The sequence below is a fragment of the Erpetoichthys calabaricus genome, chromosome 17 (genome assembly GCF_900747795.2).
Source record: "Erpetoichthys calabaricus chromosome 17, fErpCal1.3, whole genome shotgun sequence".
Lineage (NCBI taxonomy): Eukaryota > Metazoa > Chordata > Cladistia > Polypteriformes > Polypteridae > Erpetoichthys > Erpetoichthys calabaricus.
The window spans coordinates 11558587-11577512 of NC_041410.2; the positions used below are offsets into that span (position 1 = coordinate 11558587).

The window sequence follows — 18926 nt, forward strand, 5'->3', positions numbered from 1 at the left end:
AGGATTTTAAGTGAAATCTCTACGTGCAGGGCAGGTGCTGTGAATTCTTTATGTAATAAACTTAATAAGTTGTAGCGTAATGAAAATTGCATAATCAGATCTGGACCACCCAAATTGTGACAGGCTCAGCAGGTCGGCTATAAGATAGATAGATAGATAGATAGATAGATAGATAGATAGATAGATAGATAGATAGATAGATAGATAGATAGATAGATAGATAGATAGATACTTTATTAATCCCAATGGGAAATTCACATTCTTCAGCAGCAGCATACTGATACAATAAATAATATTAAATTAAAGAATGATAATAATACAGGTGAAAAAAAAACAGACAATAACTATGTATAATGTTAAATATTAACGTTTACCCCCCCTGGTGGAATTAAAGAGTCGCATAGTTTGGGGGAGGAACGATCTCCTCAATCTGTCTGTGGAGCAGGACAGTGACAGCAGTCTGTCACTGAAGCTGCTCTTCTGTCTGGAGATGACATTATTTAGTGGATGCAGTGGATTCCCCATAATTGATAGGAGCCTGCTGAGCGCCCTTCGCTCTGCCACAGATGTTAAACTGTCCAGCTCCATGCCAACAATAGAGCTTGCCTTCCTCACCAGTTTGTCCAGGCGTGAGGCGTCTTTCCTCTTAATGCTGCCTCCCCAGCACACCACTGCGTAGAAGAGGGCGCTCGCCACAACTGTTTGATAGAACATCTGCAGCATCTTATTGCAGATGTTGAAGGAAGCCAGCCTTCTAAGGAAGTATAACCGGCTTTGTCCTTTCTTGCACAGAGCATCAGTATTGGCAGTCCAGTCTAATTTATCATCCAGCTGCACTCCCAGATATTTATAGGTCTGCACCATCTGCACACAGTCACCTTTGATGATCACTGGGTCTATGAGGGGTCTGGGCCTCCTAAAATCCACCACCAGCTCCTTGGTTTTGCTGGTGTTCAGGTGTAGGTGGTTTGAGTCGGACCATTTAACAAAGTCATTGATTAGGTCCCTATACTCCTCCTCCAGCCCATTCCTGATACAGCCCACGATAGCAGTGTCATCAGCGAACTTTTGCACATGGCAGGACTCCGAGTTGTATTGGAAGTCCGATGTATGTTGGCTGAACAGGACCGGAGAAAGTACAGTCCCCTGTGGCGCTCCTGTGTTGCTGACCACAATGTCAGACGTGCAGTTCCCAAGACGCACATACTGAGGTCTGTCTTTAAGATAGTCCACGATCCATGCCACCAGGTATGAATCTACTCCCATCTCTGTCAGCTTGTCCCTAAGGAGCAGAGGTTGGATTGTGTTGAAGGCGCTAGAGAAGTCTAGAAACATAATTCTTACAGCACCACTGCCTCTGTCCAAGTGAGAGAGGGATCGGTGTAGCATATAGATGATGGCATCTTCCGCTCCCACCTTCTCCTGGTATGCAAACTGCAGAGGGTCGAGGGCGTGTTGGACCTGTGGCCTAAGGTGGTGAAGAAACACCTCGGAGCAAAAACACTGCCTTCTCAGGATTATCGAGTTAGAATACCTCCTCCGGATCACTGAGACAAGACACGAGGATGGACCCGGCATGGATTATATCTCTTAGCTGACCGGGTGTACCGTCTGGGAATTTTTCGAACTTTGAAAGTAAAATGTGTAGTTATAAAGAAAGGGGTATCCAAAGCTTCACTGAGATACATCAAACGAAAGCGATGCCAAAGAAGTACAAGTAAGAATGTTCATCTTACACTCATCAGTTCTAAATAAAAAAGACTGTATTGAGTTACCTAGAGAGCATAACCCACCCAGTTTGCGAAGCCCCTTTTTTATATTGTGAATTTTTTTTAACTCTTTTGAGACCCTCCCCAATGGGGTGACGCGCCGAAAGCGATTGACGCGTCTGTCGAGGGCTGCTGGTTCGTCGTCGGGGCAACCGCAGGTCACAGATCCACAAAGGCAGCAGTCTGTCGCCCGATGGGTGATGCGGGGAGCGCTCTAACTGGCCCACTCACCTCGCCCCGGCCCTGTCCGTTTACGGTGTCTGTGTGTAGCAGAGTGGTGAATTCCACAATAAAAAGGGGCTTCGCAAACTGGGTGGGTTATGCTCTCTATCTTTTTAATTAGAACTGATGAGTATTAGATGAACAACCGTACTTGTTCTTCGTTTGCATCGTTTTCATTTGATGCAACTCTCGCTGCAATAAATAGCCTTGCTGTTCCTGTTTAAAATGGAATAAAGCTGATTTTCCTGAAATCCTTAGACTCAGCCTCGTCTTTTGGGTGCAAGGCAGCGGGTCACGCGTCACAATATGACAATGTCGCAGAAATCGAGAGCCTACTTAGAACATCCTAAACATGAACGTTCACCTACTTTCCGCTAATTCTCTCGTTCACCTGTCGCTCTTTCAAATTCTCCGCGTGAATATTCTGATTCTGATTCTACGGGATTGCGCGAGATGGGCGGGGCATTCATGCCACATACGGACAAAACACCATATATGGTAAAGCCATGTGATTGTAACGTCCAGAGCCTCGAGTGGACTCTTGCCAGTTAAACTGAGCACCCGAGCATCGCGCAGTCTGTAAGTCCCAGCTCTCTGTGTGTACGTCGTCTCTTCGTTACAGGAGATTGGGGACTATGACTCTTTTTAAAAATGAAGGCAATGTTCGTGGTCTGGATGGCTGCGATATTGTGCATCGTCTCCTTTTTTACTTCAAGTAAGTCAGTGTGTGAGTGATGCTGCCGTTATCCCCGTCATATAGAGAATATCTGCCACTCAATGTAAAATGAAGACTCCCGTTACGCCATTTATATCCGTCTTTAGGAACGCCAAGTGTTGGTGGATCACTGTCCTGGGAGCTTCGCACCCACTAGAGATTCTGGGGAATCCTCTGATATGTTCAGGACTCCGATGTCCACTAATGCTTAGGTCAAAGCGTTAGGAAAACTTGACACAGCAAACTAATGTCATGTTCGCGTCAGCATTTTTAAAACTTCCGTAAGGTGCGTGGTGCGTGTATTTAATATTTTTAACAGTGTGGAAAATACATAACCAGGATCGGCGCCATGGACAAGGGGCCAGCCCATCCCCTCATCCCCTTCGGCATTGTCGGCTTGGGAGGTGAGGCGACAAGGCGGCCCCATCAAGCTTCCCTTTGCTAAGAGTGGCATTTTCATGCAACGGTGTTTTTTAACATTACAAAATAATAATGCAAAAACAGAAAGAAATATGAACCTTAAGCATTAAATAAATTATAGACTTAAAAATTGCGAGATATGCTTTCATCTTAAAAGTTTAAAACTTCGCATAACGCGTAGTGTGAATTTCCCCCTGGGATGAATAAAGTATCTATCTATCTATCTATCTATCTATCTATCTATCTATCTATCTATCTATCTATCTATCTATCTATCTAGTGGCAAAGATTCCAAACAGCGCATGCGTGTTTGGAGCTGCAGAATTCATGACATTCATGTTACAATTCTTGCACTTATTATATTCTCTATATATTGATTATGTCCTTTCGTAAAATAATCTTGTTTTATTTGACGCGCTGGCCCCTGCATCCACGACATACAATGGATTCAGAAATTATTGAGACCCCTCACTTTCTGCACACTTGATTTTGTTGTAGATTTCATTTTAAATGGGTACGTTTGCCATATTTGCCCGTTAAGCTACACACAATAGCCCATTATGATAAAGTGAACACTTGTTTTTAAGAAAGGCTTTAACATTTATATAAAAAAAAAAACTGAACTCCCTCATTCATAGAAATATTCAGACACTTGAGTCAGTACTTTTTAAAAGCCCCTCAATTTCCGGCTTTGGTTTGTCTCTACAAGCTTTGCACACCTGGATTTGCACAGTTCATCTCATTCTTTCTGGCGGCTCTGTTAGATCCAATGTGAAGTGTCTGTAAACTGTCATCTTAGTTCTCTCCACACATGTTCTATGGGGTTTACGTCTGGACCACTCAAGGACACTCACTTGTCTTGGAGCTACTCTGTGCTTTGGGTCATTGTCATGCAAACAAAAAGGTGAATCGTGACCCTTATATATATATATATATATATATATGTATATATATATATATAATTATTTTTTTTTAACAGGGGGGAAAGAGAAGGGAGCTTTCCAGAAGGTCACGGCTAGGCCCCTCCACAGAGTCCATCGTGGTCGAAGGCTCCAAAGTGCTGGTAGGTCTTTTCTGCTTGCTCTGCTAACAATGAACAACATAGGGCTGTGTTAACTTCAGCACGTATTTTGCCCCCTGTCAATTTTTGAACAAAGTATCATTTAACAAAAAAAAATGAAGCCGAAACCTTGTCATCCTTTAAGAAGAGCCTTGATCAGACACTGGAACTGCTGAGCTCATAACTACACAAATGAGTTCGATGGACCTAATGTTGACCTGTTCTTGTTGGTCAAAATTTCTTATGTTCTTAAAAGTCTTAGGTTTTTGAACTGGAGCCGTTGAATCTGAGACAAACTAGTAATGTCCGTTTTAACCACATGGGGGCAACAGTGGGCTGTGCCGATTATATCACGAACAGGAGTTAGTAGAAGAAACGGTACAAACGTAGACTTCCATGACGTAGAGATATAAAGTGTCACTTTTTCATACAAGGCCACACTCATGCAAGCCAATTAGCAAGACTAAGCCCCCCACCCCACCCAACCCAACCCATCCCATCCCCAAATAAAATGTCGACTCTTGGTCACGCTGTTACTTGTAAGATTCTTAGGAGTTTATCGCACCATCCCCGGGTTCTTTGCCTGCCTTGAGCCCATGCAGTTCTCATTCCGTCGACCCGTGAAGAGCGCACACCTGATCCGCCTACGGAATCATCCGATACGTTTTTTTTTTTTTTCAACTTTTAGGATGACCCCCTCATGCGCGGAAATAGACCCCTGAACGGGTCTCTAGGTACCAAAAGATCAGAGGGGGACCCTCCTGAGTTGAGTTGATTACATTTTGAGAGATGCGCTTACGATGCTGTCATGTCCTGCCTGGGGTTCAAAGTCCTGTTTTTGGTCTCTTTTGTTCATTTTTGATTCTTGTATTAATTTTCATTATGCATGTCATTCTTTATTTTCGAGTTTTATCTTTGTATATCATTTTGCCTGCTTTATGTTCCGTGTGTTTTGTGGGTGGTTTTCCCCCAGATGTGGGTGCCACCTGCTAATCACTACCAGGAATTGTCCTCCGCCCTATAAATCCGGGGGGTGTTCCACAGTTCCAGGAGGTTCAATTTAATCGTGCCTGAGAGTTGGTCAGTTTACTTGCGTTTCTTTGGTATTGGATTTCTGGATTTTTGAACCTTCTTGCTCTGTGGGTGACTTCTGCAGGGCTGCATTAACCATCTATATATAATTCTGTAAGCCGCCGCTAGAGCGGCACGACACCCATGAAAGCATGCAGGAAGGAGCCACGCCCACACCCATGAACGGACGCAGAAAGGAGACACGCCCACCAACTCTAAGACCAATGGATACGACGAAAACTCGCAGAGCTAGTAAGACCACGATTAATGCTGAATCGAGATAACGAGCTTTGTTACAAACCCTTAAAAAAGCGTCACGTTTGTAATGATTCGTTATTACAGTGGTTCTCAAACTGTGGGGCGGGCCCCACTAGGGCGGCGCGAAGTAACAAAAAGGGGGACACGAAGATGTGAAAAAAAGAAAACAAGAATCAAAAATATGAAAAATACATCTATTGAAACCAAAACAAATTAACTTAAACTACATTCTGATACTAGAAAAATAAAGATAGAGTTAGATAAATGTCGATAAAAGTAAAGTTGGTATAATAAAATATGCATCTGTGATATATTGTTAATTAAAAAAGAACAAATTGGTATTAGTGGGCTCCTTTCAAAAAAACGTTAGGGGGGCGCGATTAAAACTGTTATGAAAACTCGGGTTGCAGATACTTAAAGGTTGAGAAACGCGGCGTTATAACACAATTACGCCCGAACAAAACCCAAATGGACCCGCGACAGGCACTGATTTTGAACGAAGCGCAACCATAGATTCCCACCCCGATCGTTTAAAAAAACGAAGCAACTTACACAAAGTACAAATTACTGGAGAAATGGCAAGTGCGGATATACAAGCTTCTGCAACAATTCCAACAACTTTAAAACCCAAGGGAATCATCCTCCTGAATTGGCGTTTAATGTTGACGTAACGAGTTCATTTTATTAGACAAGGCAATGCCGCACTTTTAAATCACGCGAGAAAAAAAAGCGAGCAGCAGGGTTCCAATGGGCAAAGGATCGCTAAACGCTTCTTTTGGGCGTTAACGCTAAAGGTGATTTCACCTTAAAACCGCTGCTTCTAAATCACTCAGAAAACTCCTAGAGCAATGAAAGGAATTTTAAAATTGAGTTTACCTGTAATTTAATAAGGGCGACACGGTGGCGCAGTGGGTAGCGCTGCTGCCACGCAGTTATGAGTTAGGTTCACTTCCCGGGTCCTCCCTGCGTGGAGTTTGCATGTTCTCCCCGTGTCTACGGGGTTTCCTCCGGGTACTCCGGTTTCCAAAGACATGCAGGTTAGGTGCATTGGCGATTCTAAATTGTCCCTAGTGTGTGCTTGGTGTGTGTTTGTGTGTGTGTGTGCCCTGCGGTGGGTTGGCCTGCCGTGCGCCCTGTGTTAGCTGGGATTGGCTCCACCAGACCCCCGTGACCCTGTAGTTAGGCTATAGCGGGTTGGATGATGGATGGATGTAATTTAATAATAATAATAATCTTGGCTGGCGCCCTTCCCGGGGTTTGTTTCCTGCCTTGCGCCCTGTGTTGGCTGGGATTGGCTCCAGCAGACCCCCGTGACCCTGTGGTTGGGATATAGTGGGTTGGATAATGGATGGATGGATAATACTAATCTTCTCCTTCTTTCGGCTGCTCCCGTTAGGGTCGCCACAGCGGATCATCTTGCTCCCTATCTTCCTGTCCTCTACATCTTGCTCTGTCACATCCACCACCTGCATGCCCTCTCTCAATAATAATAATAATAATACGTTTTATTTATATAGCGCCTTTCCCATGCCCAAGAAAGGGAAATTTGGGATGTTAAATCTTGGAGCATTATGAACATTTTCCAAAACTGGTTTACCGCACATTTTTGTCAATCCTTAAAGTGTTACTGTAAACGTTAACAAAATAGAGCCGTAAGCGCTACTACTGATTGATAATGCACCAAGCCATCCCACCCACTTATCCGACTTAAAGTCTTACTTTCCGTTTGAAGCAGTTTATTGCACCCAATACACTACTTCGTTATTCCAACCCATGCATCAAGGAGTCCTATCAAATTTTAAGGCATATTATCTTCGTCGCATAGTTCAACAACTTATTGAAGAAACGGACGGCGCAAATAAACAATCTTTTAAGCAATTTCAGAAGAACTATAATATCATGGACGCCGTAGACAGCATTGAACTCCACTATTCCTATTTACTATGCGTTAAAATGACCACGTTTAACGCTGTTTCGTTTAGCTTTTTGTTTTAGGAACGCATCCTGCGCGTTAACCGGGGTATTATTTGTATTTTGAATTACTTATGTATGGGGACACCAAAATCTTTTGAATGCGTAGGGCCCCTAAAGGTCTTAAACCAGCCCTGCGTTTCTGGATTACAACACTGGTTAGTGTGTTTTGAGCAGTCCGTTTGCTTCTTGCGCTCCACAGAACCTCACTGTCACTGAAGAGCAGTTTGTGAGAATAAACGCATTCCGCCGTCATGTGACTCCGCTGGGCACGATTAACGCCGCTCGTTGACTTCACTTGTATTCAGAGTGCAGCTTGGAGTGCCCTCTGGTGACTAGAAATGGCACGCCGTAGATCTCTGCCTAAAACTGAACAGCAGTTTGGGATGAAGAATTGAAAGGCCGTTGGTCCAGATGACATACCTATGGAAGCATGGAGGTGTTTAAGAGAGATGGCAGTGGAGTTTTTAACCAGATTGTTTAATGGAATCATGGAAAGTGAGAAGATGCCTGAGGAGTGGAGAAGACGTGTACTGGCGCCGATATTTAAGAATAAGGGGGATGTACAGGACTGCAGTAACTACAGGGGAATAAAATTGATGAGCCACAGCATGTAGTTATGGGAAAGAGTAGTGGAAGCTCGGTTAAGAACTGAGGTGATGATTAGTGAGCAGCAGGATGGTTTCATGCCAGGAAAGAATGTTTGCTCTGAGGATGTTGATGGAGAAGCTTAGAGAAGGCCAGAAGGAGTTGCATTGCGTCTTTGTGGACCTGGAGAAAGCATATGACAGGGTGACTAAAAGGAGCTGTGGTATTGTATGAGGAAGTCGGGAGTGGCAGAGAAGTACATAAGAGTTGTACGGGATATGTACGAGGGAAGTGTGACCGTGGTGAGGTCTGTGGTAGGAGTGACGGCGGTGGGATTACATCAGGGATCGGCTCTGAGCCCTTTCTTATTTGCAATGGTGATGGACAGGTTGACAGATGAGATTAGACAGGAGTCCCCGTGGACTATGATGTTTGCTGATGACATTGTGATCTGTAGCGATAGTAGGGAGCAGGTTGAGGAGACCCTGGAGAGGTGGAGATGTGCTCTAGAGAGGAGAGGAATGAAGGTCAGTAGGAACAAAACAGAGTACATGTGTGTAAATGATAGGGAGGTCAGTGGAATGGTGAGGATGCAGGGAGCAGAGTTGGCGAAGGTGGATGAGTTTAAATACTTGGGATCAACAGTACAGAATAATGGGGATTGTGGAAGAGAAGTGAAAAAGAGTGTGTAGGCAGGGTGGAGAAGAGTGTCAGGAGTGATTTGTGACAGACGGGTATCAGCAAGAGTGAAAGGGAAGGTCTACAGGACGGTAGTGAGACCAGCTGTGTTATATGGGTTGGAGATGGTGGCACTGCCCAGAATGCAGGAGACACAGCTGGAGGTAGCAGAGTGAAAGATGCTAAGATTTGCGTTGGGTGTGACGAGGATGGATAGAATTAGAAATGAGGACATTAGAGGGTCAGCCCAAGTTGGACAGTTGGGAGACAAAGTCAGAGAGGCAACATTGCGTTGGTTGGGTCATGTGCAGAGGAGAGATGCTGAGTATATTGGGAAAAGGGTGCCAAGGATAGATCTGCCAAGTAAGAGGACAAGAGGAAGGACTAAGAGGAGGCTTATGGATGTGCTGAGAGAGGACATGCAGGTGATGGGGGTAACAGAGGACAGAAAGATATGGAAGAAGATGATCCGCTGTGGCAACCCCTAACGGGAGGAGCCGAAAGAAGAAGAAGAAGTTAGTGAGAATAAAAGCATTTGGCCGTCACGCGATTCCGCAGGGCACGCTTACGCCGCTCGTTGACTTCAAATGTATTCGGAGTGCAGATTGGAGCGCCCTCTGGTGACTAGAAGTGGCACGCCGTAGACCTCTGTCTAAAACTGAAAATATTCGAAGGTAAGAACGTTTCGGACAAAAATGAATAAATAAAATTACATAATAATGAATACTAACAATATGAAATGTGATTATAAATATATAAATTAATATATTTTTGATTTATGTATTTAATTATTTCTACATTTATTTATTTCAGTTACACGGCACAAAACATGAAAACAGGAGCGCGGTTTATTCCAGTCTATGTAATGGGGCAATTTTTATCTAGTTATGAAGTCTGTTTAACGGCATTTTAACTCGTTTATGTTGGTCAAATAAGGTAAAAGCGCAGACTTGTAGCTTTACAATATTTAACGCGTCACTGATGGAGGAGTGTAATGTTTTGCTTTGTGTTTATTGAGGTTTTTTGCTTTTCTTTTCTCCCCTCATAGATTCCCTAGCAGAACGCCGTCTTTCGCTCCAGAGTGTTGATGATGGGACAGCGCGGTGGCGCGGCGGTAGCGCCGCTGCCTCCCACTCAGGTTTGTGTGCCAGGCGCTCCCTGCGCGGAGTCTCCCTTAGTCCACAGGCAGGCAGGTCAGGTGGATGGGTGTGTGTGTGTGTGTGTGTGTGTGTGTGTGTGTGTGTGTGTGTGTGTCTGTGTCGTCCTGTCCTGGTGTTGTTTATTCCTTGTGCCTGAGGATTGTCAGGTGAGGCTTCTGGTTGCCTCGTGAGCCTGTGCTGGATAAATTTGTTAAGAAAATGAATGTATGGATGTCGTTGGTGCCCCCACAGTGCTGGGGATCCCTGACAATAAAATATACACTCACTGAGCAACTTTTTAGGAACCCATGTGCACCTGTTTATCCATGGAATTATCTAATCAGCCAATCATGTGGCAACCGCACAATGCATAAAAAAGTCTGCAGGTACAGGTCAGGAGCTTCAGTTCATGTTCACATCAGACATTGGAATGGGGAGAAAAAGTGAGGTCAGTGATTTTGACAGTTGGTGCTAGACAGGTTGGTTTGAGTATTTCTGTAACTGCTGATCTCTTGGGATTTTCACCCACAAACGTTTTCCAGAGTTTACTCAGAATGGAACAAAAAAAAAAAAAAATTCAGGGAGCAGCAGAAATGTCTCGTTGATGAGGGAGGAGAACGGCCAGACTGGTTCAAGCTGACGGGAAGACTACGGTGACTCAGATAACCAACTGTGAGCAGAAACGGATCTCAGAATGCACAACATGTTCAGCCTTAAGGCTGATGGGTTACGACAGCAGCTGAAGACCACATCAGATTCCTCTCCTGTCAGCCAAGAACAAAAAGCTGAGGCTGCAGTGGGCACAGGCTAACCAAAACTGGACAGCTAAAGACTGGAAACACGTGGCCTGGTCTGATGAATCTCGATTTCTGCTGAGGCACACAGAGAGTGGGGATAGAAGAGCAGGAATCCATGCAGGCAACCTGCCGTGTGTCACCAACCCAGACTGCTGTAATGGTATGGAGAGCATTTTCTTGGTGCACTGTGGACCTGTTAATGCCGGTGAAGTAAACTTCAAAGATGCTTTGCTAGAAGCAGAAACTGCAGGAGCTATGTGAAATCACGAACTGTGTGTTTGTCTTTTTGATGGTCTTCCCTGCTGGTAAATCAGAGCATACGCAATGTTGGAGACCCTTGTGTATCTTCAGCAGGTACCTCAGGGTCACAAGTGTTTTGCCCCTTAACCTGTGGGGTACAACAATGCCTAAGTTAGCCCTATCTTGCAAACAGGCTCCAACTGCAAGCTCTTGTCAGCCATAACCATCTTGAGGCAGTCTCAGGTGCCGTGGCTGTCACCCCTGTGGCTTTCTTCAGGCATTTAGATTCCATACTGATCTTCTGTAAGAAATGGCGCACTGATGGTGCCCAGGAAACCACGGCAGCCAACTTCGATGGGGAATAAGATTGCATGTCATCCTTTGACTAGAACTTGTCCGATCAAATCCTGGTACTGGGCCTTCTTGAATTGGTGGGAGATGGCAGGCCTGTCCTCCCAGGGTACTGTTAGTTCAATACTCCTGGACGGGAGAACCATGTCTGGTCAAAGTGGGGTTACTGACACCTCTTCTGGACAAGTAAAGTCTCTTCTTCAGGTCGACATGCATTTCCTAGTCTGACTAGGGCTGCCAACCATCCTCATGTCCATGGCACGTAAAAAATGAGGACATGTCTGATAGGAATTTATAAAATTTTGAAAATGTCCACAATTTTGATTCCTAAAATTTGAAAATCTCAATATCCTTATTATTGGTAAAATTTGAAAGCCGTACACTGATCAGCATTTGCTGAAGTAATGTGCAAAATTATTATTTCTCAGAAATTCCCATTCCAGTAGTAAACGGTGCAGATATTGACAAGAATAGTCCATGTCTGTCCAACTTGGCTTTTTCACTTCATCTTTTGAGTTCAGCTTTATCTTCTTGGCGAGTAGACAGTTCATTATAAATGATGTTCCTTTCCTTCATTATTTGTAATCCTAATACGCCGTAACTAAGTGAGTTTATTCAAAATCGAAATTACATTTTCACGTTTTCTAGGTGAGATCTTCTTTTCAATTCTTCTTTCAGCAGCCTGGTTACACAAGAAATTTCACACATCCAGGTACAGTCCGTCATATTTAAGTGCGAGTAAGTACTGCTTTGTAATATTTGAATGGAAAATATTGTTATTACCACCCTTTTGTTCCAAAATGGATTTATAATTGTAAATGAATGAGTCAACTATTAAAGTTTCACTTATCACACGTTTATTTTGTCATATAAATGCAATATCTTTTTAGTTATCAGTTGATCGTGTAACAAGTCACTTCTTCAAATAATCTATATATATATAAAAGCCAGATACCACTGAGTCACTTGTCACAAAATCTCTCAGACCGTGAGGACTTGAAATTTGGAATGTAGGTTACCTTTGGCCCATAGGTGCTCACTAAGAAACAGTTTTAAAAATTTTGTGGTCCAAACGCAAAATTTCTTATAGTCTTTTAGACCCGTTTGTCTGTCTGGCCGCTTTTCATGAGAGAACTACTTAACGGATTTAGATTGGGTTTTTTTCTAGAATTTGCTTGAACATTCCGTTGATTTTGCGACTTTCTCATTGCGCTAAGTATCATAATTTGCTTGCGGTACCGATTTATTTGCGTGAATCCTAGAGGGACTCATCAGGCTGCGGGGCCCTCCTCACTCACACATCTTCCTCAGGGAGTAACCTTAACCCAGCTTAGATAGCGAATGAGAGAACTACTTCACGGATTTAGATCTTTTTTTTCTATAATTCGCTTGAACATTAGGATTGATTTTGCGACTTCTGTCATTGCGCTAAGAATCATAGTTTGTTTGCAGGAGTGATATATTCGCGCTAATCCGAGACAGAGGCTGCGGGCCGAGGGGAGTGGGAAGAGAGATGTCAGGAGTAGAGAGCTGGGCGGGACCCTCGTCACTGTCCTGTTTCACTAATATAAGGGCGAAGCCACGGGGGATGGCTAGTTTAATAATATTTTCATAATTCTTTCATTTACAGGAACACCCATTATGCCAAAAAGCAAAAGTGCAAGTTCACAGACTACTTGAACAACAAATATCCTTTGTTAACGACAAACAAAAAAAGAGCCACAAAAAGGTTTGCTTCTGGTTATTGTTTCTGGCTGCAAAATGGATAATTTTAATGTACAGACGTGTACAGGTTAGAGTCCAAAGCACAACTGATTCGATAGCTCAGAGATGGCGGCTTTAAGGGAGAGTGGAGGAAGTGACATCATTGGTGGGTCCGGAACCGGATGTGATGTCATCAGGGCCAGGCGGGATTTCCTGTAACTGGTCTGCAGAGAAGTGAGAGAGAGAGTCAGTGCAGTCTGCCACCCCCTGGTCTGGCGTGGAATTACACGTGGAATTGCACGTGTGTGACACCTTGTTTTATCAGATTATATCAGATTTACTGAGAAAAAGAGCTCCAGTGTAAAAGAATGTAGATAAATACTAATAAACTTAATTGAAAATTATTTTTAATTTACTAGAAGTGAATTTACCATGTGTATCATTTTTTTGCAGGTTTACGACAGTTAAGCTATCCCATTAAGAATGGAAGGAATGAAGTCTGTTAATTTAAGAGGCTTGACGTATTCACAATATTTGATGGCTTATTAGTTTGCCAGTGACTGTGATTGTGGCCATCATATCATAATTATAGTGATAAATGGTTACTAAAGGTTTATATCATTTTAAAAAACCATAAGACAGTATAAAGGCGTATCACAGGGAAAGGCATCCTCCAAAGTCATCATTTTTCCACCCAAATGTCTTCATTTCTAGAGAAAGAGAGTTGGCAGCCCTAAGTCTGACGCTTGATGCAAAATGGAGGGCGGGTTGTTGATTGCTGGCCTTACTTTTCGGACCTTAACTCCTTGCCTTTTTTATCTCAGGTGGTGCTGCCTGTTGTTTGTTGGCCTCGACCCACCATTTAGCAGCCTAAGAACTTTGTCGTGCCTCCATCTGTATTGACCTTCTCCCAGTGCTTTGGGGCGTCCGGTCAAAATGTGATTCAGGGTTCCAATCAACCACCCCTTTAATGCCACGGCCTATCTGAGTATTCTTGTTGATCGTGTACCACGAAGTCCCCATCTTCTAATGGTTACTTACCACATGATGGTGCACCATATCACCAAGCAGACTGGCTCCATGAACCTGATAGGGAGCTCAGAGTTCTTCAGGTGCCTTCCAGGTCACCAGATCTCAGTCCAGCAGAACACCTTTGGGTTGCGGTAGAATGGCGGCGTCATGAACGTGCCGTTGACAAACCTGAAGTCATGTCCGCACTGTCCAGAACCTCAAAGGAAGGTTTACCAACATCTTGTGGAATCCATGCTGTGAAGAACTGAAGCTACTCTGAGAGGAAAAGGAAGTCCTACCCAGCATTATTAGTATGAGGGTCCTAAGAAGTTGCTCCGTAAGTGTAAGGTCCTTATTGCTGTCGATTAACAAACCTGTGTTCTTTTTAAGATGATGATATCAACCTCGAGCTCAGGAAGCTACTGGCTGAGATGTACCACGTAAACATTCCTCTTCAAAAGCCGCCAGGTACGTATTGTGGGCCATTACAGTAAGTGGCTTTAAAACTAAATGTCTTCAGCGCTTTTATCCAATTTCCTTTTTTTTTTGATACAGCAGTAAACTGTTTCAGTCTCAATGATTTTTCTGCCAGTTACACCCAAGGTGTGTCTTTTGTATAAAATGCTTTGAATACCAAAAGGTGCTAAATAAAATAAAGTCTGCAGATGGTAGTGGTACCCTCAAGGTGCACAGGCTCTTCCTGGCTCCGTGTGCACTTTGCATGTTCTCCCCGTGTCCGTTCTGCATGTTCTCTGTGGTTCTCCAGTGTTCCCCTCACCTCCATTGCACACTCAGGTTAGGTTTGTGGGCACATCTGAACTGGAGTGCAGCTCAGTCACATACAGTGTGGGGAACAGCCCGGACACAAACAGGCAGACATGATAGTTTTACCACACACATGTTTATTCACAGTATATACAGTGCACATACCCAGTGCCTCAGCACCAATCACCCCTTAAGTCCTGGCCACACGCACAATGCCTTTCTCAGTCTTTGGTCCGCCTCCACTCCTCTCCACCAAGCTTCGTCCTCTTCCACCCGACTCTCGCTCTGACTGGAGGGAGGCAGCCCCTTTTATTCACCCCGGATGGGCTCCAGCTGCATCCTGAGAGCCTGTATCCACACCCCTGTGTGGCGGAAGCCCCAGTGGTGAAACCGGAAGTCCACCGGGTGTCTCCACATCTCTTCCCCCCAGCACTTCCCGGTGTGGCGGAAGTACTGAGGTACAACACTCCCAAGGCATTGGGGCGCCCCATGGCAGTGACCACGGGCCCCTACAGGGTTGAGCTTCCAAGCTCCATACCCGTGGTCCCCAAAGCCACCAGGAAGGACGCCCCCTTCGTGTCCTGAAGGAGGCACAAGCCCTCCTCCACTCCTCCTGGGCGTCCCGGCCGGGCATGAACGCCAGCCGGGCACCACAACAGTCAGGTCCATAAGTATTTGGGCAGTAAACGCAACTGTCATAATTTTGGCACTGTGTGCCACCACAATGGATTTAAAACAAACTAACCGAGATGTGGTTGAAGTGTAGACTTTCAGCTTTAACAAAAATATTATAGGAGCTGTTTAGGAATGACAGCCATTTTTATACATGGCCCCCCCATTTTCAGGGGCTCAAAGGTATTTGGACAAACTAACATAATCACGACTATGATGATCATCTCCAATATTTGGTTGATAATCCTTTCCAGTCATTGACTGCCTGAAGTCTGATCCCCTGGCCTTCTCCAAGTCTTACTGTTGCTTTGCCGGGCCTTTACTGACTCTCTCTTCAGGTTGGACTTTCTGCCATCAGTTTTGTCTTCAGCAAGTGAAGTGCATGTCCAGTTGGGTTGAGGTCAGTTGACTGACTTGGCCATTGAAGAATCTTCCACTTCTTTGCCTTGTAAAGCCCTTGGTTTGCTGTCACAGTATGTTTTGGCTTCTTGTCCATCTGTACTGTGAAGCGTCATCCTGTCAGTTTTGCAGCATTTGTCTGAATCTCAGCAGACAGTACCGCCGCCCTGAACACTTCAGAAGTCATCCTGCTACTTCTGGTCAGCAGTCACATCATCAATAAACACCAGTGACTGACTTCCACTGGCAGCCATGCATGACCAGGCCATAACACGGCCTCCACCATGTTTCACAGATGATGTGCTGTTCATCAGATCTTGAGTAGTTCCTTCTCTTCTCCATATTCTTCTCTGTCCATCATTCTGGTACGTAGTGATCTTAGTATCCTTTGTCCAAAGAAAATTGTTCCAAAACTGGACAGGCTTTTAAAAATGTTCTCGGGCAAAGTCTAATCTGTCCTTCATTTGCTCGAGGATTACCAGTGCTCAGACTCAATCTTTAGTGTTTTAGATCAAAGTCATTCTAGGCTGCCGCACCTCCGAACTCATTTCATTAAATGGACTCCAGGTGTGCGAGATTCTGACTGCAATGAGCTTTATAAAAAGTCATTAGCTTAGGGTTCACTTAATTTTTCCAACTTTCAGTTTCACAGTTTGAATGATTTAAAATGATTTCAAAAATTCTCTGGAAATCTGTGTCTCTTTAGACTGTGTTTGTTCATTATTGTGACTGACATGAAGATACGACCATGTTTTATATGGGAATTAGACATAAATATAGAGAATTCCTAGGGGTTCACATACTTTTTACTTTGACTGTATATTCCTTGACTGTGTTCTGTGGGCAGAGCCTCAAGAGGCGGGTCACCCTAAGGGTGGATTCAGGAGCATTTTGTAAATCCTATTTGGATGTTCTGATTCATGAATTTATTGCTTTGTGCTTGGCTTCTGATTTCTGGATTACAGATTGGATTTGTTTTGCTTAGATTTGCCTTGTTAGGCAGTCCGGTTTTTCCTTTTTAATTGTCTTTCTTTTTAGGCCAGAGGTTTACAGGTTGCCTCTCTCTTGAAGGGCATTTTGGTGTGTTTTGAATGTCTAAAAGAATGAGGCTTTTTTCCAAAGCCTGCCTTTTGAGTTTGGGGCCAGGCTGCCTAGGGTGAGGCCTGCTGTCAAGCCCATGACGTTCCAGTCAGGGTTATGTGTGGGTCTTGTACTTTGTTATGGTCTGCCCCCCCCCCCCCCCCCCCCCTTTTCACCATTTAGAGTCACTGTATCATAACACATAACTAAAGACTGCCATCCCATTCAGAGTTGGCCCCTCGTTAACTCCAGATGCTATCAGGATAGGCTCCTGCCCCTGAGACATTTAATTAGATGGATCCCCTTTGATAATGGGTGGATGTCTTTAAGTGAACTATTTTGTGGGTGCACTTTAGTAATAGGTGGTTAGTGTTGCTGCTTCATGGATCCCACACCTGGTCATTGTCCATATGGGGCCTGGCCATTCTCACTTTGTGATGGTTTCCCTCCACTTATTCCAGTATTCTTCCTACATTCTAAAGCAGGGGTGGACAGTGTTGGTCCTGGAGAGCCACAGTGGCTGCCGATTTATGTTCCAACCCAGATTCTTAATGAGAAGTGGATTATTGCTGATGAAGCACTTTACTGCTCAAGTGACATTTTGATGCTTCATTTTAGTGGTCTTGCTTGTTAAGGTTCCCCACCCTTAACTGCTTCTTTCAGTCTTAAGCAGCTGCATTCACCATTTGAATGAGAAAGGAGTCAGCAGTTCTCCATCTAACTTGTTTCCATTTACACCTGTGTGTGTTCATCACACACTATTTGGTTTAATAAAACACTTCATAGAAATACGTGACAGACTGAAAAGGATCCATTTTAGGCTTCAAATCATTTGGATGATATCCTTGAGAAAGGAAAAAAATCTACAATATAAGAATCTAACATGGCAGACTAACGAGCACTAGAATGAAATAAGGTCTGAGACTGGCAAGGATCGATGTCTAATTAAGCAATTGGGTTGGAACGAAAACCTGCAGCCACTGCAGCCTCCCCAGGACTGACGTTGCCCACCCCTGTCCTAAAGTGTCGTATTTCAGCCAGGGTTCCTCCCCTGCCTAGGGTTCACATTTTTTTTTATATCCTTTTCGAGTTTTAAATTTCTGTTAATGCATTTGTTAATTATTGACTTTATTCCCTATGCCTGTGTTATGTCCCTGGTGATTTGTGGGCCATCAGCCCATCACTGCAAGAGATCAACCTCAGCCCTGTTAATGCAGGAGCAGCCCAAGTGTCATGACTTAGGCTGAAAACGGATGCTTTGTAGCCTTTTTCTTTAAGAGAAGCCATATTGTGTACCGTTGTCAGGGTCACGTCCCTCATTTCTAGGGGGTGGGGTCTCCAGGGTTGTGACCTTGACTTAATCAACAACCAGTATACAAAGTCAGCCTTTCACTAGGATCCTTATCCGATTGGCAGATAAAATCCTTAATTAATTTTGCTCTATTGTGTCTTTTCTCTTCTTGTATTACCTGTTATTTGACCTTGATTTGAGTTACAGTCGCTACAGTTTATTTTCTTTTGTTTGGCCTTTTGCCCGATTTTCCAAGTTTACTCACAAAATCAGTTCACCTGTTTTCCTGCTGAGTCAGGACACCCAGAGCCTCTTGCAGTTCATTGAATGCGTTTGGGAGTTGGTGAGTTGTTCTTGTGATTTCTCTTGATTGTTGACCTCTGTGTGATTAGATTTGCAATTCTGTCTTGTTGGTTTTGGATTACCTTGCCTTTACAGTGCTTTTGTGCTCTTTGTTCAACAGAGCCATTTTTGAAAATAAATCTTTTATTTATAAAGATTCTGTGTTGCCCTCTGTATTACTATCCCTGCATGTGTCCAGTGCCGTTGGCATAGACTTCAGCCCCCGTCACATGACCCTAAACTGGATTGAGCAGGTTTGAGAATCTTATGTTACTTTAACAGCAACATCTTCATTTCATCGTCGTCTTGGAGCTGGAGATACACACCAGCACACTTCAGGGTCTTCACACTGTTCCATACTGAAAGCTGCACCTGAAATGGAT

The 18926-nt window shown here is 44.0% G+C and overlaps 1 protein-coding gene and 1 long non-coding RNA gene across 3 annotated transcripts in view; one reads left to right on the forward strand and one right to left on the reverse strand.

Moving 5' to 3' along the window:
- Positions 1–18926, reverse strand: part of LOC127526161 (uncharacterized) — a 268028-nt gene that overhangs the window by 138415 nt on the left and 110687 nt on the right. The gene's annotated exons all lie outside the window — the stretch shown is intronic.
- LOC114667787 (uncharacterized) overlaps positions 1–18926 on the forward strand; it is a 39635-nt gene that overhangs the window by 7500 nt on the left and 13209 nt on the right. The window contains exons 1-4 of one of the 2 annotated variants that reach the window (XM_051920718.1): positions 2561–2706; positions 4106–4189; positions 9801–9890; positions 14385–14462. In XM_051920718.1, coding sequence (XP_051776678.1) covers positions 2643–2706; positions 4106–4189; positions 9801–9890; positions 14385–14462 — 316 coding nt within the window. In that variant the 5' untranslated portion in view covers positions 2561–2642. Of the gene's footprint in view, positions 1–2560; positions 2707–4105; positions 4190–9800; positions 9891–14384; positions 14463–18926 lie in introns of those variants that run through there. The other variant, XM_051920719.1, reaches the window with a different exon arrangement.